Genomic DNA, 23,420 nt, shown 5'->3' on the forward strand with positions numbered 1-23,420 from the left:
ATGCAGCGTGGAAACAGGCCCTTCGGACCACTGAGTCCGTGCTGACCAGCGGCCCCCACACACTAGCACCATCCTACATGCTAGGAACAACCCAATTAACCTACAAACCTGTACGTCCTTGGAGCATCTCTGGAGAAAAGAAATAGGTGACGTTTCGGGTCGGGACCCTACTTCAGCCCATTTCTCCAGAGATGCTGCCTGAGCCGCTGAGTTACCTTGTGCCTTGTGGTGAATGTACCAACTGGAGCAAGGAAAAAACTCTTCCCAGAAAGAAATAGTGTGGGAATCAAACAAAATTAATGGGGTTGCCCACCAATGCTCAGCAGAAAGTGTGCAAACAAATAATTGATATTGCCTGGAATATTGGCGATGTTTTGCTAATTTATTCTTGGGATCTGGACTTTGTTGGTGAGACCAACGTCTACTGTTCATTCCTAATTGCCTCCTTCAACCATCGGAGTCTTGGTGAAGGTAATCCTAAATGCTGTTGATCCCATATTCATCACATATCTAACTTCAAGTAGCCCATGCATCCCCTCTCTCTGTGTCCCTCCCCACCCAAGTTGTCGTGCTAGTTTCAATGTCATCCTGGTGAGTCTCATTGTCTGCAACTCGTTTTCACCTAGCCCACAGCTAACAATGGCCTGTTTCTTTTATCATTGTTACTTTTTTGCATATCTTTCATTCATTTCTTCCAAATCTCTCTACATCATCGTCTATATCTCTCGTTTCCCTTTCCACCTGACACTCAGTCTGAAGTTGGGTCTCGACCCGAAACGTCACCGATTCCTTTTCTCCAGAGATGCTGCCTGTCCCCGCTGAGTTACTCCAGCTTTTTGGTTTGAACCAGCATCTGCAGTTCCTTCCTACACAATGCCTCCACATAGATCTCATGGGTTCCAGTTTTAAACAGCTCTTCGAAGCAGCTGAGAGTGACATATGTCTGAGGATGTCTCATCAGGCAGTTTTTTTCTAATCCTGAAACGAGGAGCAGTTATATTGCCTTAGGATGGTAGATTTGCCTTCCTAAACAACATCGATGAGCCAGATGGATTTTGAACAATTTTCCAATAGTTTCACTGTCACCATACTAACACCAGGTTTTTATTCGCGGTTTACTTAAATCACTGGCAAGGAGGGATTCTAACATGTCGCTGAATTAATACTCTAAATATTAAGTTCATAAGTTCATATGTGATAGGAGCAGAATGAGGCCATTCTGCCCATCAAGTCCATTCCATTCAATCATGGCTGATCTATCTTTCCCTTTCAACCCCATTCTTCTGCCTTCTCACCATAACCCCTGACTAGTCTAGTAATGTACAGTGACCATAACACTACAGAGGTCTGGATATATACAATCAAGCATTCTATTTAGTTTAGTTTAGAGATACAGCGTGGAAACAGGCCTTTTGGCCCACCAAGTCCATGCCGACCAGCGATCCTCACACACTTGTTCCATCATACACACAAGGGACATTTTACAGAAGCCAATTAGCCTACAGATCTGCACGTCTTTGGAGTGTGGGAGGAAACTGGAGCACCCGGAGAAAAGCCAAGGGGGAACATACAAACTCCGTACAGCCAGCACCCGTAGTCAGGATCTAACCCGGGTCTCTGGCGCTGTAAGGCAGCAACTCTACTACTGCGCCACCGTGCTACCCTTATGTTGAAGAAATGCTGGTCTCCCGAGAGCTGTAGTCATACATCGTGGAAACAGGCCCTTCGGCCCACTTTGTCCATGCCCAGCAAGTTGGCACATTGAGCCAGTCCCGAATACCTGTTTTTGCTCTATATCCTTCTAAACCGTTCCTATCTGTATTCCCCTTCCCATTCCCACACTGACCTGTCTGTCCTGAGTCTCCTCCATTGTCAGAGTGAGGCCACACACAAATTGGAGGAACAGCACCTTATATTTCACTTAGGCAGCTTACAAACCAGCGATATTAATATTGATTTCTCCAACTTCAAGTAACCCTTGCATCCCTTCTCCTTCACCCAAGTCGTTGTACTAGTTTTAAAGTCGTCTTGTTGAGTCTCATTGTCGGTAAACATATAAACATAGAAACATAGAAAATAGGTGCAGGAGGAGGCCATTCGGCCCTTCGAGCCAGCACCGCCATTCAATGTGATCGTGGCCGATAATCCACAATCAGTACCCCGTTCCTGCCTTCTCCCTATATCCCTTGATTCCGCTAGCCCTAAGAGCTCTATCTAACTCTCTTTTGAATGCATCCAATAAATCGGCCTCCACTGCCTTCTGAGGCAGAGAATACCACAAATTCGCAACTCTCTGGGTGAAAAAGTTTTTCCTCATCTCAGTTCTAAATGGCCTACCCCTTATTCTTAAACTGTGGCCGCTGGTTCTGGACTCCCCCACCATCGAGAACATGTTTCCTGCACCTAGATTGTCCAATCCCTTAACAATTTTATATGTTTCTATAAGTACCCCTCTCATCCTTCTAAACTCCAGCAAATACAAGCCCAGTCGTTCCATTCTTTCATCATATGTCAGTCCCGCCATCCCGGGAATTAACCTTGTGAACCTATGTTGCACTCCCTCAATAGCAAGAATGTCCTTCCTCAAATTAAACCAAAACTGCACACAATACTCCAGGTGCGGTCTCACCAGGGCCCTGGACAACTGCAGACGGATCTCTTTGCTCCTGTACTCGTTATGAAGGCCAACATGCCATTAGCTTTCTTCACTGCCTGCTGTACCTGCATGCTTACTTCCAGTAACTGATGTACAAGCACACCCAGGTCTCGTTGCACCTCCCCTTTTCCTAATCTGACACCATTCAGATAATAATCTGCCTTCTTGTTCTTGCCACCATAACCTCACATTTATCCACATGTTTTCACCTTGCCCACTTCTAACATTGGCGTGCTTCCTTTATCATCGTTACGTTTTTGCATATCTTTCATTCATTTGTTCTACATCTCTCTATATCACTGTCTGTATCTCTCATTTTCTCTTCCCCTGACTCTCAGTCTGAACAAGTCGACCCAAAACGCCACCTATTCCTTTTATCCAGAGATGCTGTCTAACCCACTGAGTTACTCCAGCTTTTTGTGTCTATCTTTGGTTCAAACCAGCATCTGCAGTTCCTTCCTGCGCCTATCCATATTAACCTTCTTATCCTAGCAGATTAACTCCACAGTAAGAACATTCTCAAATTGGGAAACAATTGTATTATAACCTACAAAAATATGACCTTATTTGTTCCGTAGCTCAAGGCAGACTATTGCAGTAAAATGGATTTAAGGATCAATTCTCCATGCTTTACTCAAACAAAAATTGCTTTCAAAAATGGATTTCACAGCTGGTAGAGCCGCTGCCTCACAGCGCCAGAGACCCTGGTTCAATCCTGACCTCAGGTGCTGGCTGTGTGGAGTTTGCTCGTTCTCCCTGTGACCACGTGGGTCTCCTCCGGGCTCTCTGGTTTCCTCCCACATCCGAAAGACGCGCAGGTTTGTAGGTTAATTGGCCCTCTGTAAATTGCCCCCTAGTGTGTAGGGAGTGGATGGGAAAGTGGGATAACATAGAACTAGTGTGAACGGGTGATCGATGGTTGGCATGGACTCGATGGGCTGAAGGGCCTGTTTGCGTGCTGTATCTTTATAGTAACCTCAAAAACAATGTACTGCACAGCACTGGAGTGCAGGCACCTGATCTTAAAGATCAGCATGGGTTCATTAGACATGGAGGACATTTCAATTAACAAAAAGATATAATTGGTCAAGAGAGAGTCAGAGTCAACAAGATTTTTGTCTGGTTTAGTTTAGAGATACAGCGCGGAAACAGGCCCTTCGGCCCACCGAGTCCACACCGACCAGCGATCCCCACACTAGCACTAACCTACACTGGGGTCAGTTTACAATCATACCAAGCCAATTAACCTACAAACTTGTACGTCTTTGGAATGTGGGGAGGAAACCGGAGATCCTCCCGGGAAACCCACGCAGGTCACGGGGAGAACGTACAAACTCCGTACAGAGAGCACCCGTAGTCAGGATTGAACCCGGGTCTCTGGTGCTGCAAGGCAGCAACTCTACCCACTGCGCCACCGTGCCTGCCATATGGTCATATCTGGAGCGGAACAATGAGCAACAGAACAACAGTTTTGTGGACACAGAACTCAATAGATTATATAATGAGCGAACAAAAGAAAGCTCAATACAGAGGGTGGCATGGTGGTGCAGCGGTAGAGTTACTGCCTTGCATCGTCACAGATCCGGGTTCAATCCTGGCTATGGGCGTTGCCTGTACTCTCAATGGCCTGCGTGGGTTTTCTCCGGGTGCTCTGGTTTCCTCCCACGCTCCAAAGACGTGCAGGTTTGTAGGTTAATCGGCTTCGGTAAAATTGTAAATTGTTCTTAGTGTGTGTAGGACAGTGCTAATGTACAGGGTGATCGCTGGTTGGTGCGGACTCGTTGGGCCGAAGGGCCTGTTTCAGCGCTATAATTCTAAAGTCTAAAAAGTCTCAAAAATAACCGATACACTGCAAAAACGAGCAAAATCCCTAATGCAAACAAAGTAGTTTGTAGTTCGGAGTTTAGTTCATAAGAGCAGAATTAAGTCATTCGGCCCATTGAGTCTACTCTGCTATTCAATCATGGCTGATCTATCTTTCCCTCTCCATCCCAGTTCATAGCGTTCAATAGCCTGATTGTTGTTGGGAAGAAGCTGCTCCTGAACCTGGACATTCCAATATTCAGACTCCTGTACCTTCTTCCCGATGGCAGGAGTAGAATGAGTGATAACCACCAAAGCAGTATGTAAGAAAATAACAGCAGATGCTGGTACAAATCGAAGGTATTTATTTCACAAAATGCTGGAGTAACGCAGGGGGTCAGGTAGCATCTCAGAAGAGAAGGAATGGGTGACGTTTCGGGTCAAGACCCTTCTTCAGACCAAAGCAGTATAGTCGGTACTTTCTTTGAGGTAAATCTAATCTCCATTAGGCATTGCTCTGTATGGCAAATCACAGTTCAAAACCCGAGGGATATTGATTCTACACTCTCCAGTTTCATGACGCTGAGTGGTTCATAACTTCTTAAATTCATAAGATCTAGGAGTTAAATTAGGCCATTCAGCCCATCAAGTCTACTCCGCCATTCAATCATGGCTGATTCATCTTTCCCTACCTACCCCCTTCTCCCTATAACCCCTGACACCAGCACCAATAAAGAATATGAGAAAGAATATAAAGAATATCAAGATCATCCCGTCAACGGAAGGTTAGAGCCCCCGACAGCTGGAGGACAAAGAAGGGAGAGATTGAACTGGTTTTTCACCTTCTATCACAGTGAGGAATGTGGAAGAGTCACTGTGGTGGATGTTCACGTTAAAATGTATTTTGTGTGTCCTGTTGCTTTTTACTGTTATGACTGATTGAGAATGATCAGCCATGATCACATTGAATGGTGGTGCTGGCTCGAAGGGCCGAATGGCCTCCTCCTGCGCCTATTGTCTATTGTATGGCAAATGAAGTTCCTCGTATGTTGCAAAACATACTTGGCTAATAAGGTTTTATTGTGATTGTGATTGTGATTGTGATCTCCACCTTAAAAATATCCATTTACTTGGATAGACACAAAAAGCTGGCGTAAGTCAGCGGGTCAGACGCGTCTCTGGAGAAAAGGAATAGGTCGAGTCCCTTCTTCAGACTTGGCCTCCACAGTCTTCTGCGGCCATGAATTCTGTGGCCATGAGTATCAACGGTGATACTCCAGTGCGCGGCAAACCCACTCCACATTTGCCCGAGCTCTTCCGTGATTGATAGGCTTGTTAAAGAGATTAGTTGCACTGCATACAATAACATTTGAATGAGCCACGGTTTGGCAGGAGAAACTCTGTTAACTTCTGCCATGGTAGCAGGAGGTAGAGAGTGAGTGCCAAAGGCCCAACAATGCAAAATATTATATTCCCACAATATGCTCCAATCTAACAATGCACTATTATGAAAGGAATTAAGGGGCGCCATTCCACTAAATTAATTCTGCTACATTTTTCGTCTAGCACCGACCGGAATGTAAATTCAAAAAATGCATCATTCTAGACTTAGTTCAGTGTCGTTTAGTTTAAGAGATACAGCGTGTAAACAGGCCCTTCGGCCCACCGAGTCCGCGCCGACCAACAAATAGCTCTATCCTACAAACCCGGGATCATTTATAATTTACAGAAGACACTTAACCCACAAAACTGTACGTCTTCGGAGTGTGGGAGGAAACTCCGGAGCTCTCGGGGAAAGCCCATGCGGTCACAGGGAGAACGTACAGACAGCGCCTGTAGTCAGGATTGAACCTGGGTCTTTGGCGCTGTAAGGCAGCAGCTCTACTGCTGCGCCATTATGTCGCCCCTTACCTTATTAAAATATGCTTTATATAGTCTGCAAAGTTGTATTTTCATGGGTGCATATATTTGGCTGCTGCCCATCCCCATCTTTGAAAGATTCAAGGGGGTTGAGGATAATTTCATACAGTATTTCTTTTTAAACAAACATTCACCAAGAATTGCACACAAATGCCAGAGTAACTCAGCGGACGATCAGGCAGCATCTCTGGAGAAAAAGAAGTAGGCGATGTTTCGGGCCGAGACCCTCCTTCCAACCCAAAACGTTACCTATTCCTTTTTCTCCAGAGGTGCTGCCTGACCCGCTGAGTTACTCCAGCATTTTGTGTGTCTATCTTCGCTATAAACCAGCATCTGCAGTTCCTTTCTAAACACTCCGCTACATTAAGGACAATTGGATTGAGGGAGGTGTTTTCAGAAAAGTAGACGGGGTGCAGTGTTGAGAAATGTTTAGGAATATATGCCACAATGTAATAAATAGGTTTAATCATATGTTTAAGGTGCGGGGGGGGAAAGATTTTTTGGGAACCTGATGGGTAACTTTTTCCCACAAAAAAGGTGGTGGGTGTATGGAACGGGTTGCCAGAGGAGATAGTTGAGGAAGGCTCTATCGCGACGTTTAAGAAACATTTAGACAGGTATATGGTTAGGACAGGTTTGGAGGAATATGGGCCATACTCAGGCAGGTGGAGCTAGTGTAGATGGGACATGTTGGCAGGTCTGGGCAGGTTGGGCTGAAGGGCCTGTTTCCACACTGTGTCACTCTATGACTCTGTGAGATCATTTTGCAACTGGTGTATGAATTTAAAGTAGAAGAGGGAAAATGATTCCTGAGAGTTTCGTCTCTTAATTCTCAATCAGGGTTACACAGGCATTGTAAAGTCTCTTCAGGTGAAAGGCAATCTGCTCAGACACTTAACTTACATGCTCAACAATGTCGGTTTAGTTTAGCTTACATTAGTTTAGAGATACAGTGCGGAAACAGGTCCTTCGGCCCACCGAGTCCACGCCGACCAGCGATCCCCGCACACTAACACTATCCTACTCACACTAGGGACAATTTTTACATTTACACCAAGCCAATTAACTTACAAACCTGTACGTCTTTGGAGTGTGGGAGGAAACAGAAGTTTTTTTTTGTGTTTTTTTTTTAGATTTGGAGATACAGCGCAGAAACAGGCCCTTCGGCCCACCGGGTCCGCGCCGCCCAGCGATCCCCGCACATTAACACTTACTTACACCCACTAGGGATAATTTTAACATTTGCCCAGCCAATTAACCTACAAACCTGTACGTCTTTGGAGTGTGGGAGGAAACCGAAGATCTCGGAGAAAACCCACGCAGGTCACGGGGAGAACGTACAAACTCCGTACAGACGGCGCCCATAGTCAGGATCGAACCTGAGTCTCCGGCGCTGCATTCGCTGTAAGACAGCAACTCTACCGCTGCGCCACCGTGCCAGTTCTCGGAGAAAACCCATGCAGGTCACGGGGAGAACGTACAGGCACGCACTCTTAGCCGGAATCGAACCCGGGTGTCTGGCGCTGTAAGCGCTGTAAGGCAGCAACTTACCGCTGCACCACCATTGCTATTGTGAGCCCGAATGGGATATTAATGACAAACTACAAGGTCAATAGACATTAGACAATAGACAATAGGTCAAATGCCCTCTGAAGATTGCCTTCGAGGTCGAGACTTTTACAATGATAATTCTCTGCGGTCGAGAAGTCGTCTGTTTGCAGTCTTGCGGCCATCTAATCAGAACACACTGTATTGTTAATGTTTCTACAATGGAGCGTATACGCATTGTTTTCACGTTGTGGTCTATCAATAGGGAGTGTGAAAGGTGAAGTCATCCACATTATGTGTGGCTGATCATTTATCTAGAGGTGCCTCCATTGTTCCACTAATGGCATTTATCATCTTGCGGACTGTCATTTTAGACAAAGATTGAGTGGTGCAAACTTTGCCTTCTGCTCCATTAATTTTAACCTGAAAGGAAGATATATTATGGGATTTAACCGCACTGCTCTGCTTCTGTGCTAAATTCTCAAAAACAGCCCATCTTAAAGTGACATCATTAACACTAAATAGTATAAGAAAATAACTGCAGATGCTGGTACAAATCAAAGGTATTTATTCACAAAATGCTGGAGTAACTCAGCAGGTCAGGCAGCATCTCGGGAGAGAAGGAATGGGTGACGTTTCGGGTCGAGACCCTTCTTCAGTCTGAAGCATTTTGTGTCTATCTTTGATTTAAACCAGTATCTGCAGTTCTTTCCTACACATGACCTATTTCTTTTCTCCAGAGACGAAGATGATGATAATGATGATACTTTATTGCCATGTACAATGAAACTTCTTGTTATGCACGGTGGCGCAGCGGTAGAGTTGCTGCCTCACAGCGCCGGAGACCCAGGTTCGATCCCGACTACGGGTGCTGTCTGTACGGAGTCTATACGTTCTCGCCATGTCCGCCTGGGTGTTCTCCGAGATCTTCAGTTTCCTCCCACACTCCAAAATACGTACAGGTTTGTAGGTTAATTGGCTTGGTACAAGTGTAAATTGTCCCTCGTGTGTGTAGGATAGTGTTAATGTGCTGGGATCACTGGTCGGCACGGACTCGGTGGGCCGAAGGGCCTATTTCCGTGCTGTATCTCTAAAACTAAAAACTAAAAGATGCCCCTTCTAAGCTAGTGTCAGCCCGAGTTTGGCCCATATCCCTCTAAACCTTTCCTATCCATGTGCCTGTCCAGGTCTCTCTTAAATGGTGTTATAGTATCTGCCTCAACCACCTCCACTGGCAGCCCGTGCCAGGTGTACAGGACAGGTATTTTACACAGCGGATGGTGAGTGCCTGGAACATGGTAGCTGTGGTGGACACAACTGTGACATTTAAGAGACTTTAGGAAAGGCACAGGGAAGACCTTAGGAAAGGCAGGGAGTGGAGGAACATGGAGCACGTGCAGAGGTGGTTTAGTTTAGTTTAGCTTAGAGATACCGCATGGAAACAGGCCCTTCGGCCCTCCGGGTCTGCACCGACCAGCGATCCCCGCACATTAACACAAAACTACAAATACTAGGGACAATATTTTTTACATTTGCCAAGCCAATTTACCTGTATACCTGTACCGTTTTTGTGGAGTGTGGGAGGAAACCAAAGATCTCAGAGAAAACCCATGTGGTCACGGGGAGAACGTACAAACTCTGTACAGACGGCGCCTGAAGACAGGATCGAACCCGGGTCTCTGGCGCTGCAAGCGCTGTAAGGCAGCAACTCTACCGCTGCGCCACCGTGCCCCACATGCCTTGGCACCATGTTCGGCACAGACTCTGTGGGCCTAAGGGCCTGCTCCTCTGCTGTACTGCTGTATCTTCTCTGCTCTGTATTCCATGTTCCATACACCCATCAGCCTCTGAGTGAAAAACTTGCCCCTCAGATTCCTATTGCTGTACTGTGCCGTTCTGTAATCTATGCTCTGTATACTCACTGCCCTCCGAGTGAAAAGGTCGCCCTTCAGATCTAAGTGAATCTTTAATATGCTGTCATCATGATAAAAGGGTGGCACGGTGGCGCAGCGGTAGAGTTGCTGCCTTTATAGAGCCCGAGACCCGGGTTCCATCCTGACTTTGTGTCATGTCTTTCTCCGGTTTCCTCCCACACTCCAAAGACATGCAGGTTTGTAGGTTAATACGCTTTGGTAAAATTGTGAATTGTTCCCAGTGTGGGTAGGATAGTCAAAGTCATATATGATAGGAGTAAAGAAATACTGCATTGAAATAGGCCCTTCAGTCGTGTGATAGGAGTAGAATTAGTCCATTCGGCCCATCAAGTCTACTCCGCCATTCAATCATTGGCTGATCTATCTCTCCCTCCTAACCCCATTCTCCTGCCTTCTCCCCATAACCCCTGACACCCGTACTCATCAAGAAAGTGTTAGTGATAGTGCAGGTGTGCGGGCATCGTTGGTCGGCGTGGACTCGGTGGGCTGAAAGACCTGTTTCCGCACTGTATCTCTAAACTAATACTAAACTACGTGTAACATAGAAACATAGAAAATAGGTGCAGGAGTAGGCCATTCGGCCCTTCGAGCCTGCACCGCCATTCAATATGATCATGGCGGCACGGTAGCGCAGCGGTAGAGTTGCTGCTTTACAGCGAATGCAGCGCCGGAGACTCAGGTTCGATCCTGACTACGGGTGCTGCACTGTAAGGAGTTTGTACGTTCTCCCCGTGACCTGCGTGGGTTTTCTCCGAGATCTTCGGTTTCCTCCCACACTCCAAAGACGTACAGGTTTGTAGGTTAATTGGCTGGGTAAATGTAAAAATTGTCCCTAGTGGGTGTAGGATAGTGTTAATGTGCGGGGATCACTGGGCGGCACGGACTTGGTGGGCCGAAAAAGGCCTGTTTCCGGTTGTATATATATGATATGATATGATATGATATGATATGGCTGATCATCCAGCTCAGTAACCTGCACCTGCCTTCTCTCCATACCCCCTGATCCCTTTAGCCACAAAGGCCACATCTAACTCCCTCTTAAATATAGCCAATGAACTGGCCTCAACTACCTTCTGTGGCAGAGAATTCCACAGACTCACCACTCTCTGTGTGAAGAAATGTTTTCTCATCTCGGTCCTAAAAGACTTCCCCCTTATCCTTAAGCTGTGACCCCTGGTTCTGGGTAACAACAAATAGTCCATGGTTCTTCTATTAAAATCTATTGTAGCGAGTTTGCAAAAGCAATCGAAAATCCTGTATGTACAGAGTTGTTCCACTGAGATATTACCTCAGTTGAGTGGAAGTAATTATCAACAAGGGCTTGTGAAGATAGAACTTGAGAAATGGAGGTCAGAAGGTTAACGGTAAAATAATGAGACTTCCAATATCACAGAGTGTTATCAGGTAGTAAATAGAGACCGACTGTTTCTGCAACGATCAGAAGGTTTCGTATGAGAAGTCACAGACACCTAATCAAGCGTGAAAAGATTTACAAGGGAACAGAAAATGTTTTATGCTTACGCGTTAAAGATTACAGAGGCCAAGTCAAAGTTTAATAGCGGGAACTGGGGAAAGGGGTATATATCATAGGCTTAAGGGAAGGGGAAAGCATTTTATAGGTAACTGAGGGGTACGTTTTTCACACAAAGGGTGGTGGGTGTATGGAACAAGCTGCCAGAGGAGGTAGTTGAGGCTGGGACTATCCCAATGTTTAAGAAACAGATAGACAGGTACATGGATAGGATAGGTTTGGAGGGATATGGACCAAGCGTGGGCAGGTGGGACTAGAGTAGCTGGGACATGTTGGGCGGTGTGGGCAAGTTGGGTTGAAGGGCCTGTTTCCACACTGTATCACTCTATGACTCTATGTGTGTCTGAGTGCGGACAGAATTACCATATTCAAGCATGTTGCCACATCAAAAATACAAGTAAAACAATCCTGTAAAATTCTTTCCACAAGTCATTAAAATGTACCATCATTTTCTGTTTCCTCTTGCTTTCAGTGATTAAACAGATCCAATCAGTTGTTTTTAATCAGAACAAAACACTATAGAAATTCAATAGGTTTATAAGATGGAGATGGAGGCAGATGTACAGAGTCTCTTGCCCAGAGTAAGGGAATCGAGGACAAGAGGACAGAGGTTTAAGGTGAAGGGGGAAAGATCTAATAGGAATTTGAAGGGTAACTTTTTCACACAAAGGATGGTGGGTGTATGGAACGAGCTGCCGGAGTGGGTAGCTGAGGCAGGGACCATCGTATCGTTTAAGAAACATTTAGACAGGTACATGGATAGGACAGGTTAAGAGGGATATGGGCCAAACGCAGGCTGTTGAAACAGTGTAGATGGGACATGTTGGTTACGTTGGGCTAAGGACCTGTTTGACTCTATTACTCCAGCACTTTGTGTCCTTTTGTGTAAACCCGCATCTGCAGTTCCTGGTTTCTTTCTCTGATGTACATTCTGCACTCTGTATCTTTCCCTACGCTCGAAGGTATTTATTCACAAAATGCTGGAGTAACTCAGCAGGTCAGGCAGCATCTCAGGAGAGAAGGAATGGGTGACGTTTCGGGTCGAGACCCTTCTTCAGACTGATGTCAGGGGGGTGGGACATAGGAAGGATATAGGTGGAGACAGGAAGATAGAGGGAGAACTGGGAAGGGGGAGGGGAAGAGAGGGACAGAGGAACTATCTAAAGTTGGAGAAGTCGATGTTCATACCACTGGGCTGCAAGCTGCCCAAGCGAAATATGAGGTGCTGTTCCTCCAATTTCCGGTGGGCCTCACAATGGCACTGGACGAGGCCCTTGACAGAAAGGTCAGACTGGGAGTGGGAGGGGGAGTTAAAGTGCTCAGCCACCAGGAGATCGGGTTGGTTAAGGCGGACTGAGCGAAGGTGTTGAGCGAATTTTAACTTGTGTTTGGCTTGATTTCGCTCCATGGAGGAGCAAAGGAACCGTGCTCAAATTTAAAACCCATATCCTTAACAAACCTTCACAGCAATCTGCACATGTTGGCTGTGCTGTGGTTTATAAAATATGGAACAGCTTCTTCCCCTCTGTTATCAGGCTTCCATCCGCTCCTTCCATGAGCACGGGTAGTGTCCAATTCATCTCCACCCCATTGCGGACATTGGACCGTGTCTCAGTAACTGGTGCGCTACAATGCGGAGAATTATATCCTGCACTCTGCAATGTAGAATGCTGAATACAAAGTCACTTTTATTCATATATGAGTTTAGTTTAGTTCAGCTTTTTCATTTAGAGACACAGCACGGAAACAGGCCCTTCAGCCCACCGAGTCCGCGCCAACCAGCGGAACAAGCGATCAATCCGTACACTAACATTATCCCACACACTAAGGACAATCGCCATTTTTTACAAAAAAACAACTAACCTACAAACCTGTACGTCTTTGGAGTGTGGGAGGAAACTGGAGCTCCCGGAGTAAACCCACGCAGGTCACGGGGAGAACGCACAAACTACCCTACAGACAGAACCCATAATCAGGATTGAACCCGGGTCTCTGGCGCTGTAAGGCAGCACCTCTACCGCTGCGCCACCGTGCTGCCCCTTTCGAGTTCTTTATGGCCCGACCACACCTCGAATGAAGTAGAGGGAGCACTACCTTTAATATTCAATGATGGTACTCCATCTGTGATGTCTTATCAAAGATCAAAGACAGTGCTCTTATGATACAAGAGCAAATATTTATGTACAAGTTTATAATTCCATTACACATCGAACTATATTCTGAAGTTGGGCCCTGACCAGAAACATCACTTATCCATGTTCTCCAGAGATGCTGCCTGACCCGCTGAGTTACATTTTGCGTCCTTTTCAGTTTAGTTTTCATGGTCACGTGTACCGAGGTACAGTGAAAAGCCTTTTGTTGCGTGCTAACCAGTCAGCGGAAAGACAATACATGATTATAATCCAGCCATTTACAGTGTATAGATACAGTAGATACATGATAAGGGAGTACTGTGGGCAGCTCGATTGTAATCATCTATAGTCTTTCCTCTGACTGGTTAGCATGCAACAATAACTATTCACTGTACCTCGGTACACGTGACAGTGAAATAAACTAAACTAAATTAATCTTATTATTGAGTCTGAAGAAGGGTTCCGACCCAAAATGTCACCCACCCTTTTTCTCCAGAGATGCTGCCTGTCCCCCCGCTGAGTTACTCCAGCATTTTGTGTCTACCTTCGATTTAAACCAGCATCTGCAGTTCTTTTCCTACACATGCTGCCTGTCCCGCTCTTCCTCCAGCGCTTTGTTTCCATCTTCTTTAAAATAAACTCAAACCCAAACGTAAAAGCCGTGACCGTGAGCCTGTGGCTGGTTACGGGGCATTGTGTGATGTGTTACTTGAGAGGTCTTTGGTGCTGGGAGAGGGCAGACCTTTCTTCCAGAATCCAGCCTACTTTGTTTTCATCTCCTTTGGAGCCAGACAGCGTGATGACAGCTTTGAAAAATGACGGCCCCTATTGACCTGCACTGTAACCTTGCTGCAGTTCATAACAGTGAGAAGCAGGACTCTACAGACGTGTACCTAAACCGCCTGGATAATTAACTCTCAAGGCACCGAACAAAACCCCCTTCCAAAACCGGAGAAAAGAAAAAGCCCCCGTTAGCCAGGGGGTGGTGAATCTGTGGAATTCATTACCACAGAAGGCTGTGGAGGCCAAGTCAGTGAATATTTTTTAAGGCAGAGATAGATAGATTCTTGATTGGTAAGGGTGTCAGGGATTGTAGTCAGAAGGCAGGAGAATGGGGGGGGGGACAGTACGATGGTAGAGTGGCTGCCTTACAGCGACAGAGACCCCGGTTCGATCCTGACCTCAGGTGCTGTCTGTACAGTGTTTGTACGTTCTCCCTGTGACCACGTGGGTTTTCTCCAGGAGCTCCGGTTTCTTCCCACACTCCAAGTTTGTAGATTAATCGGCTTTGGTATAATTGTAAATTGACCCTAGTGTGTAGGATAGTGCTGGTGTGCAGGGATCGCCGGTCGGCGCGGACTCGGAGGGGCCGAAGGGCCTGTGTCCATGCTGTATCTCTGCACTAAGCTAAACTAAATGGGGTTGAGAGGGGAAGATGGATCAGCCATGATTGAATGGCGGCGTAGACGATGGGCCGAATGGCCTAATGCTGGTCTTATCACATATGAATACATTTCCAATCTCATCCTAAAATTCGAGCAAGAAAAGATTTTGTCTTACAGTTGTCATTTTGCAAGGAAGATTTATTGAGGATGTTGCCAAGACTCGAGGGCCTGAGCTATAGGGGGAGGCTGGAGAGCCTAGAGTTTTATTCCTTGGTACGCAGGAGGCTGAAGGGTATCATTTAGAGACGTATAAAATCATGAAGGGGATAGATAGGCTATGAACAGAGTATTTCATCCAGGATAGGGGAATCAAAAACAAGAGCACATATGTTTAAAGTGTGATGGGCAAGATTTAATAGGAACCTGAGGGGCAACATTTTCACTCAGAGGATGGTGGGTTTCTGGAACAAGCTGCCTGAGGTAGTTGAGACAGATACCATGACAACATTTAGATTTACAGATAAAGCGTGAACAGGCCCTTCGGCCCATTGAGTCCGCTCTGACCAGCGATCCCAACGCACCAGTTCTATCCTACACTTGGGACAATTTACCAGAAGCCAATTAACCTGCAAACTTGTATGTCATTGGAGTGTGGGAGGAAACCAGAGGAAATCCATACAGGTCACCGGGAGAAGGTACAAACTCCGTACAGACAGATTCTCAGTCACGTCTGAACCCTGGTGTCTGGCGCTGTAAGGCAACAGTTCTACTGCTGTGCCACCGTGCCGCCTTAAAGACACTTGGACAGGGACATGGATAGGAAAGGTTTAGAGGGACAAAAAGTGGGGAAATGGGACCAGCTTCGATGGGGCAACTTGGTTGACATGGGCGAGTTGGGCCGAAGGGCCTGTTTCTCTGCCCTGTGACTATGGGACTCTATTGCAATGGCAAAGGCTTGCAAAATTGCAGGTACTATCGTAACGTTTAAGAAACATTTAGACATAAATGGATAGGACAGGTTTAGGGGGATATGGGCCAAATGCAGGCAGGTGGGAATAGTGTAGATGGGGCTTGTTGGTCGGTGTGGGCAAGTTGGGCCGAAGGGCCTGTTTCCGCGCTGTATGACTTCATGACTCTATGACAATTGTGATTCAAAAGGAATATTTGTAGACTATGTTTTAAAGTGATGTTAAACACACCCTGGGATGGGTTGCAGAGACATCTAAGGAGCAAGTTGTTCATTTAAACATCTGGCAATTGCAATTGCAACACAGCAGTCTGACGAAAGGGTCTTTTTCAGACACAAAGTGCTGGAGTAAATGCAGTGGATCAGACAGCATCCCTGGTGAACCCAAGGCTTAAGATGAGCGGAGGGAAAGATTTTACAGGAATCTGAGGGGTAACCTTTTGACACAAAGGGTGTTGAGTTTAATTTAGTTTAGTTTAGTTTAGTTTAGTTTAGTTCAGTTTAGTTTAGATACAGCGCAGAACCACACCGAGTCCACACCTACCAGCCATCCCTGCACATCTATCCTACATGCACTAGGTTTAATTTACAATATTATCAAGCCAATTAGCCTACAAACCTGTATGTCTTTGGAATGTGAGAGGAAACCGGAGATCCCGGAGAAAACCCACACAGATCACGGGGAGAACGTACAAACTCCGTACAGACAGCACCCGTAGTCGGGAACCAACCCGGGTCTCTGGTGCTGTAAGGCAGCAACTCTACCGCTGTGCCACCGTGAATGGAATGAGCTGCCGGGGGAGGTGGTTGAGGCAGTTGCTATCGCAACGTTTAAGAAAGATTTGGACAGATACATGGATAAGGTAGGTCTGGAGGGATATGCGCCAAACGTAGGCAAGTGGGACTAGTGCAGCTGGGGTATGTTGGCCGGTGTGGGCAAGTTGGGCCGAAGGGCCTGTTTCCACGCTGTACCACTCTGTGACTCTGAGAGCAGAAAATTGCCACGAACCAGCACTCAGAAAAAAAAAATTAAAAACGACGTCACATTTAAATCTCGTCAACTTTTTCCATGTTGACTTTATTGGCCGTTGAATTTTTAAATTGCTTTGCCACCTCCAGGTGAAAGCTGTTTTGTAATCTTCTCCCTGGGAATCTGCCATCAGAATAATAATAATGTAAAGGAGATTGTGTGGACTGTGAGTTGGAAGCAGATTATTATTAAATTGCTCAGTACAGCGTGAGATGCGTGCAGGGCCTGTGGGGACTGTAATCACTTCTAACTAAAACAAATATGTTTGTTTTTAAACATCGTAGCATTAAAAGCATAATATTGTGAGCAATTCTGGGCACCATATCTGAGGAAGGAGTTTTAGTTCAGGAAACAGGCCCTTCGGCCCACCGTGTCCGCACTGACCCGCGATCCCCGCACACGTGAACACTACCCTACACACACTAGGTTCAATTTTAGTTTTACACCAAGCCAATTAACCTACAAACCTGTACGTCTTTGGAGTGTGGGAGGAAACCGAAGATCTCAGACAAAAAAATCCCATGCAGGAGAACGTACAAACTCCGTAAAGACAAGCACCCGTGGTCAGGATCGAACCCGGGTCTCTGGCGCTGTCTGGCAGTAGCTCTACCGCTGCACCACCATGCATGCGCTGGCTCTGGACAGGGTCCAGAGGAGGTCCCAGCAATAAATAGGTTAACCTATTATGGGTGTTTGTCGGCACTGGGCCTGTACTCGCTGGAGTTTAGAAGAATGAGGGGGGACCTCATTGAAACATACAGAATAGTGAAAGGCCTGGATAGAGTGGATGTGGAGAGGATGTTTCCACCAGTGGGATTAGAGGTCACAGCCTCAGAATTAAAGGATGTTCTTTTAGGAAGGAGATGAGGAGAAATTTCTTTAGTCAGAGGGTGGTGAATCCATGGAATTCTTTGCCACAGAAGGCTGTGGAGGCCAAGACATGGGATATTTTTAAGGCAGAGATAGATACTGTAGATTCTTGATTAGTACAGGTGTCAGAGGATATGGGGAGAAGGCAGGAGAATGGGGTTAGGAGGTAGATAGAGTCATAGAGTCACGGAATGATACAGTGCGGAAACGGCCCAACTCACCCACACCGGCCAACAATGTCCCAGCTACAACAGTCCCACTTGCCTACTCTTGGTCCATATCCCTCCAAACCTGTCCTATCCATGTACCTGTCAAACTGTTTCTCAAACGATGGGATAATCCCTGCCTCAACTACCTCCTCTGGCAGCTTGTTCCATACACCCACCACCCTTTGTATGAAAAAGTTACCCCTCGGATTCCTATGAAATCTTTTCCTCTTCACCTTGAACCTATGTCCTTTGGTCCTCGATTCCCCTACTCTGGGCAAGAGACTCTGTGCATCTACCCAGTCTATTCCTCTCACGATTTTGTACACCTCTATAAGATCTCACCTCATCCTCCTGCTCTCCATGGAATAGAGACCCAGCCTACTCAACCATCTCTCTATAGCTCACACTCTCTAGTCCTGGCAACATCCTCATAAATCTTTTCTGAACCCTTTCATGCTTGACAATATCTTTCCTATAACATGGTGCCCAGAACTGAACACGATATTCTCGATGCGATCTCACCAATGTCTTATACAACTGCAACATGACCTCCCAACTTCTATACTCAATATTCTGACTGATGAAGCCTTTTTAACCACCTTATCTACCTGCGACACGACCTTTAAGGAACCATGCACGTGTACTCCTAGATCCCTCTGCTCTACAACACTACCCAGAGGCCAACCATTCACTGTGCAGGTCCTGCCCTTGTTCAATATCCCAAAATGCAACACCTCACACTTCTCGGCATTAAATTCCATCAACCATTCCTCCGCCCACCTGGCCAATCGACCCAGATGCTGCTGCAATCTTTCACAATCTTTCAGATCTTCACTATCTGCAAAGCAACTAACTTTTGTATCATCAGCAAACTTGCTAATCTTGCCCTGTATGTTCTCATGCAAATCATTGATGTAGATGACAAACAGTAATGGGCCCAGCACTGAACCCTGAGGCACACCACTAGTCACAGGCCTCCAGTCTGAGAAGCAACCTTCCACCATCACCCTCTGCTTCCTTCCATGGAGCCAGTTTGCTATCCATTCAGCTATCTCTCCTGGGATCCCATGCGATTGAACCTTCCAGAGCAGCCTACCATGTGGAACCTTGTCGAACGCCTTTACTGAAGTCCATATACACAACATCTACAGCTCTGCCCTCATCGACCTTTTTGGTCACGTCTTCAAAAAAATCAATCAGATTTGTGAGACACGACCTCCCACGTACAAAACCATGCTGACTGTCCCTAATCAGCCCTTGCCCATCCAAATGCCTGTATATCCTATCCCTCAGAAGACTCTCCAGTAACTTACCAACTACAGATGTTAAGCTCACCGGCCTATAGTTCCCAGCATTTTCCCTGCAGCCCTTCTTGGAAAGAGGTACAACATTTGCCACCCTCCAGTCTTCCGGCACCTCTCCTGTATTTAAGGACGACTCATAAATTTCAACCAGGGCTCGCACAATTTCCCCTCTAGTTTCCCACAATGTCCTCGGATATATCAGATCAGGCCCGGATATTTGTCTAGCTTCAAACACGACAGTACCTTCAGTACGTCTTCAACAGTAACCCTGACTGCTCTCACGACACTTCCAGTGACTGCTCCATTTTCATCCGTCCTACTGTCTTTCTCCTCGGTAAATACAGAAGAGAAATACTCATTTACGACCTTGCCCATATCCTGTGGCTCCACACAGAGGTGACCGCTTTGATTCCTGAGAGGTCCCACTCTCTCTCTAGTTACCCTTTTCCCCCTTATGTATTTATAAAATCTTTTGGGATTGTCCTTAATGCTACCCGCCAGAGCTATCTCCTGGCCCCTTTTTGCCCTTCTGATCTCCTTTTTTTAGTTTACTCCTTAGTTCCCGAAACTCCTCCAGGGATGCACTTGATCCCTGCTGCCTATACCTGTCCCGTGCATCCATCTTGTTTTTGACCAACACCTCGATTTCCCTCGTCAGCCAAGCTTCCTTGCGTTTGCCTGCTTTGCCCTTCACTCTCACATCCTGAGCTTTCTTCAGTACACTTTTAAAAACATCCCACTTGGCCAATGTTCCTTTCCCCTCTAAAAACCTGCTCCAGTCAACTTGAGCGAGACCTTCTCTCATACCCTCAAAGATGGCCTTACCCCAGTTGAGCATTTTAACACCTGGACCCTCTCCGTCCCTATCCATAACTATCTTAAACCTAATCGAACTGTGGCCACTGGGCCCAAAAGGCTCCTCCACACACACTTCATTAACTGGCCCTTCCCAATTTCCCAATACTAGATCCAGCGTTGCCCTCTCACGTATGGGGGCCTCCACATACTGCTTAGGAAAACTCTCCTGAACACTTTTGGGGAATTGGACCACCGGAAAAGCCCTATCCTGGTTCAAATCTTACCTCTCTGACAGACACCAGTTCATCTCCATTAACAACTGTAAATCCCCCACCGCTCCCCTCCCCCAAGGTGTCCCCCAAGGCTCAGTCATTGGCCCCCTCCTCTTCATCCTCTACCTGTTCCCCCTTGGTCAATTAATCCGCCGTCATGGTCTCAACTTCCACTGCTTCGCCGATGATATCCAGCTCCTCATCTCCACCAAGTCAATCTCCACCACCACACACTCTACACTGACAAACTGCATCACTGAAATAAAATCTTGGCTTCAATCAAACTTCCTCAAACTCAATTGCAACAAATCTGAAATCATCATCATTGGTCCAAAAACGCTCACCAAATCCACCCAAAACTTCATCCTCAACATTGATGGTCTCCCAGTATCCACCTCACCTCACATCCGGAATCTTGGAATCATCCTTGATCAAACCCTCTACTTCGACAAACTCATCAAACACATCACAAAGACAGCCTTCTTCCACCTCAAAAACATTGCCCGTCTCCGTCCATCCCTCTCCTCCACAGCTGCAGAAACCCTCATCCACGCCTTCATCACCTCCCGTCTGGACTACTGCAACAGCCTCCTCTATGGCGCACCCTCAAAAATCATCAATAAACTTCAATACATTCAAAACTCCGCTGCCTGTCTACTCACACACACCTCGATCCGTGACCATATCACCCCCGTACTTTATAAACTCCACTGGCTCCCCATCCCCCAGCGAATCCAGTACAAAATCCTCCTCATAACCTACAAAGCCCTCCATAACCTGGCCCCATCCTACCTGACCGACCTCCTCCACAGGCACACTCCCACCTGCACCCTCCGCTCTGCCGCTGCCAATTTCCTATCCCCCCACATCCGGACCAAACTCAGATCCTGGGGGGACAGGGCTTTCTCCATCGCTGCTCCCACCCTATGGAACTCACTACCCCAAACCGTTAGAGACTCCTCCACACTCACCACATTCAAAACATCACTGAAGTCTCACCTGTTCAGTACTGCCTTCAACCACTGAAGGTCACCTCACCTTCTGTCTCCTTTCTCTGTTCATTTATTTATTTACTTATTTATCTATTTATTCATTTCCCTATGTTCTCAAAATCTCTGTAAAGCGTCTTTGAGTGTATGAAAAGCGCTATATAAATAAAATGCATTATTATTATTATTATTATCTGAACCCTTCAGGCTATGATTTTCCCAGTCTATATTGGGAAAGTTAAAATCCCCTACTACGACAACCTTATTTGACCTGCAGCTGTCTGCAATCTCCCGGCACATTTGTTCTTCTAATTCCCTTTGCAGTCAGGAAACAAAGTAAAGCACAGGTAGAATGCTGGAGTAACTCAGCGGGCAGGCAGTACCTCTGGAGAGAAGGAATCGGTGACGTTTCGGGTCGAGACCCTTCTTCAGACTTAAACCGAAACGTCACCCATTCCTTCTCTCCAGAGATGCTGCCTGTCCCGCTGAGTTACTCCAGCATGTTGTGTCTATCTTTGGTGTAAACCAGCATCTACAGTTCCTTCATAAACAAAGGACAAATAGAGTTCTAGAGTGATACAGTGTGGAAACAGGCCCTTCGGCCCACCTTGCCCACATCGACCAACATGTCCCAGCTACACTAGTCCCATCTGCCTGCGTTTGGCCCATATCCTTCTAAACCTGTCCTATCCATGTATCTTTCTTAAACGTTGCGATAGTCCCTGCTTCAACTACCTCCTCTGGCAGCTCGTTCCATACACCCATCACACTTCGTGTGAAAATGTTACCTCTCAGGTTCCTATTAAATCTTTGTCCCTTCACCTTAAACCTATGTCCTCTGGTTCACGATTCCCTTTCTCTGGACAAGAGATTCTGTGCGTCTACCCGATCTATTCCACTCATGATTTTATACGCCTCTATAAGATCACCCCTCATCCTCCTGCGCTCCAAGAAATAGAGTCCCAGCCTACTCAACCTCTCCCGATAGCTCACACCCTCTAGTCCTGGCAACATCCTCGTAAATCTTCTCGGCTCCCTTTCCATCTTGACAACATCTGTCCTGTAACATGGTGCCCAGAACTGAACACGAGACTCCAAATGCGGCCTCACCAACGTCTTATATGACTGTAACATGACCTCCCAACTTCTAAATATTACAGAGATGTTAGAAACTCCCTTCACATGAATGTGTGACCGTGTATTTCAAGTTAGCTACATGGATAGGACAGGTTTAGGGGGCCAAACACAGGCAGGTGGGACTAGTGTAGATGGGACATGTTGGACATGTGTGGGCCGAAGGGCCTGTTTCCACGCTGTGTGACTAGAAACAGAGAAAATAGGTGCAGGAGTAGGCCATTCGGCCCTTCGAGCCAGCACCGCCATTCAATATGATCATGGCTGATCATCCAAAATCAGTACGCCGTTCCTGCTTTCGCCTCATATCCCTTGATTCCGTTAGCCCGAAGAACTATGTCTAACTCTCTCTTGAATACAATACGGGTAACATTCAACCTATCTTCCTGGTCCCGTTGTAGGTCAGGGCAGCAGATGTGTTTTTCCAAATCATTCCAACATCTGTTTCATCCCAACAGTGGGAATGGTGAGTTGAAAGCCGACACTCCGTGTGAACGTGAGATCAAATCACCCATTCATCTCAGCCCTCATCCAGGGCTCACAGCAGTTGAGTTCTGAAGCTTCGTAGACGTGTATTTGAATTATCCCCATGAGTACGAGCTGGGTATTTTCAAGCACGTACCCAGCGTTGAAAATGCCACAGGGTCTGTGCGTGAAAATACCCTTTCTCAACTTGTGTGAAACCGGGGCATTTTCAAGCACACTCGTTTAGTGTAGGAAGGAACTGCAGACGCTGGTTTAAACCGAAGATAGACATGAAATGCTGGAGTAACTCAGCGGGACAGGCAGCATCTCTGGAGAGGAGGAATGGGTGACGTTCAGGTCTGAAGAAGGGTCTCGACCTGAAACGTCACCCATTCCTTCTCTCCAGAGATGCTGCCTGTCCCACTGAGTTACTCCAGCATTTTGTGTCCATCTCCCGTTGAATTTAGTTCATA

At 46.5% G+C, this 23,420-nt stretch overlaps 1 protein-coding gene across 1 annotated transcript in view; it reads right to left on the reverse strand.

Moving 5' to 3' along the window:
• Nucleotides 1–23,073, reverse strand: part of LOC144592993 (neural-cadherin) — a 151,491-nt gene extending 128,418 nt beyond the window's left edge. Inside the window, exon 1 of the mRNA XM_078398408.1 lies at nt 23,025–23,073. Coding sequence (XP_078254534.1) covers nt 23,025–23,073 — 49 coding nt within the window. The remainder of the gene's footprint in view (nt 1–23,024) is intronic.
• Nucleotides 23,074–23,420: the final 347 nt, after the last annotated feature.

This window comes from Rhinoraja longicauda, chromosome 4 (genome assembly GCF_053455715.1).
Source record: "Rhinoraja longicauda isolate Sanriku21f chromosome 4, sRhiLon1.1, whole genome shotgun sequence".
Lineage (NCBI taxonomy): Eukaryota > Metazoa > Chordata > Chondrichthyes > Rajiformes > Arhynchobatidae > Rhinoraja > Rhinoraja longicauda.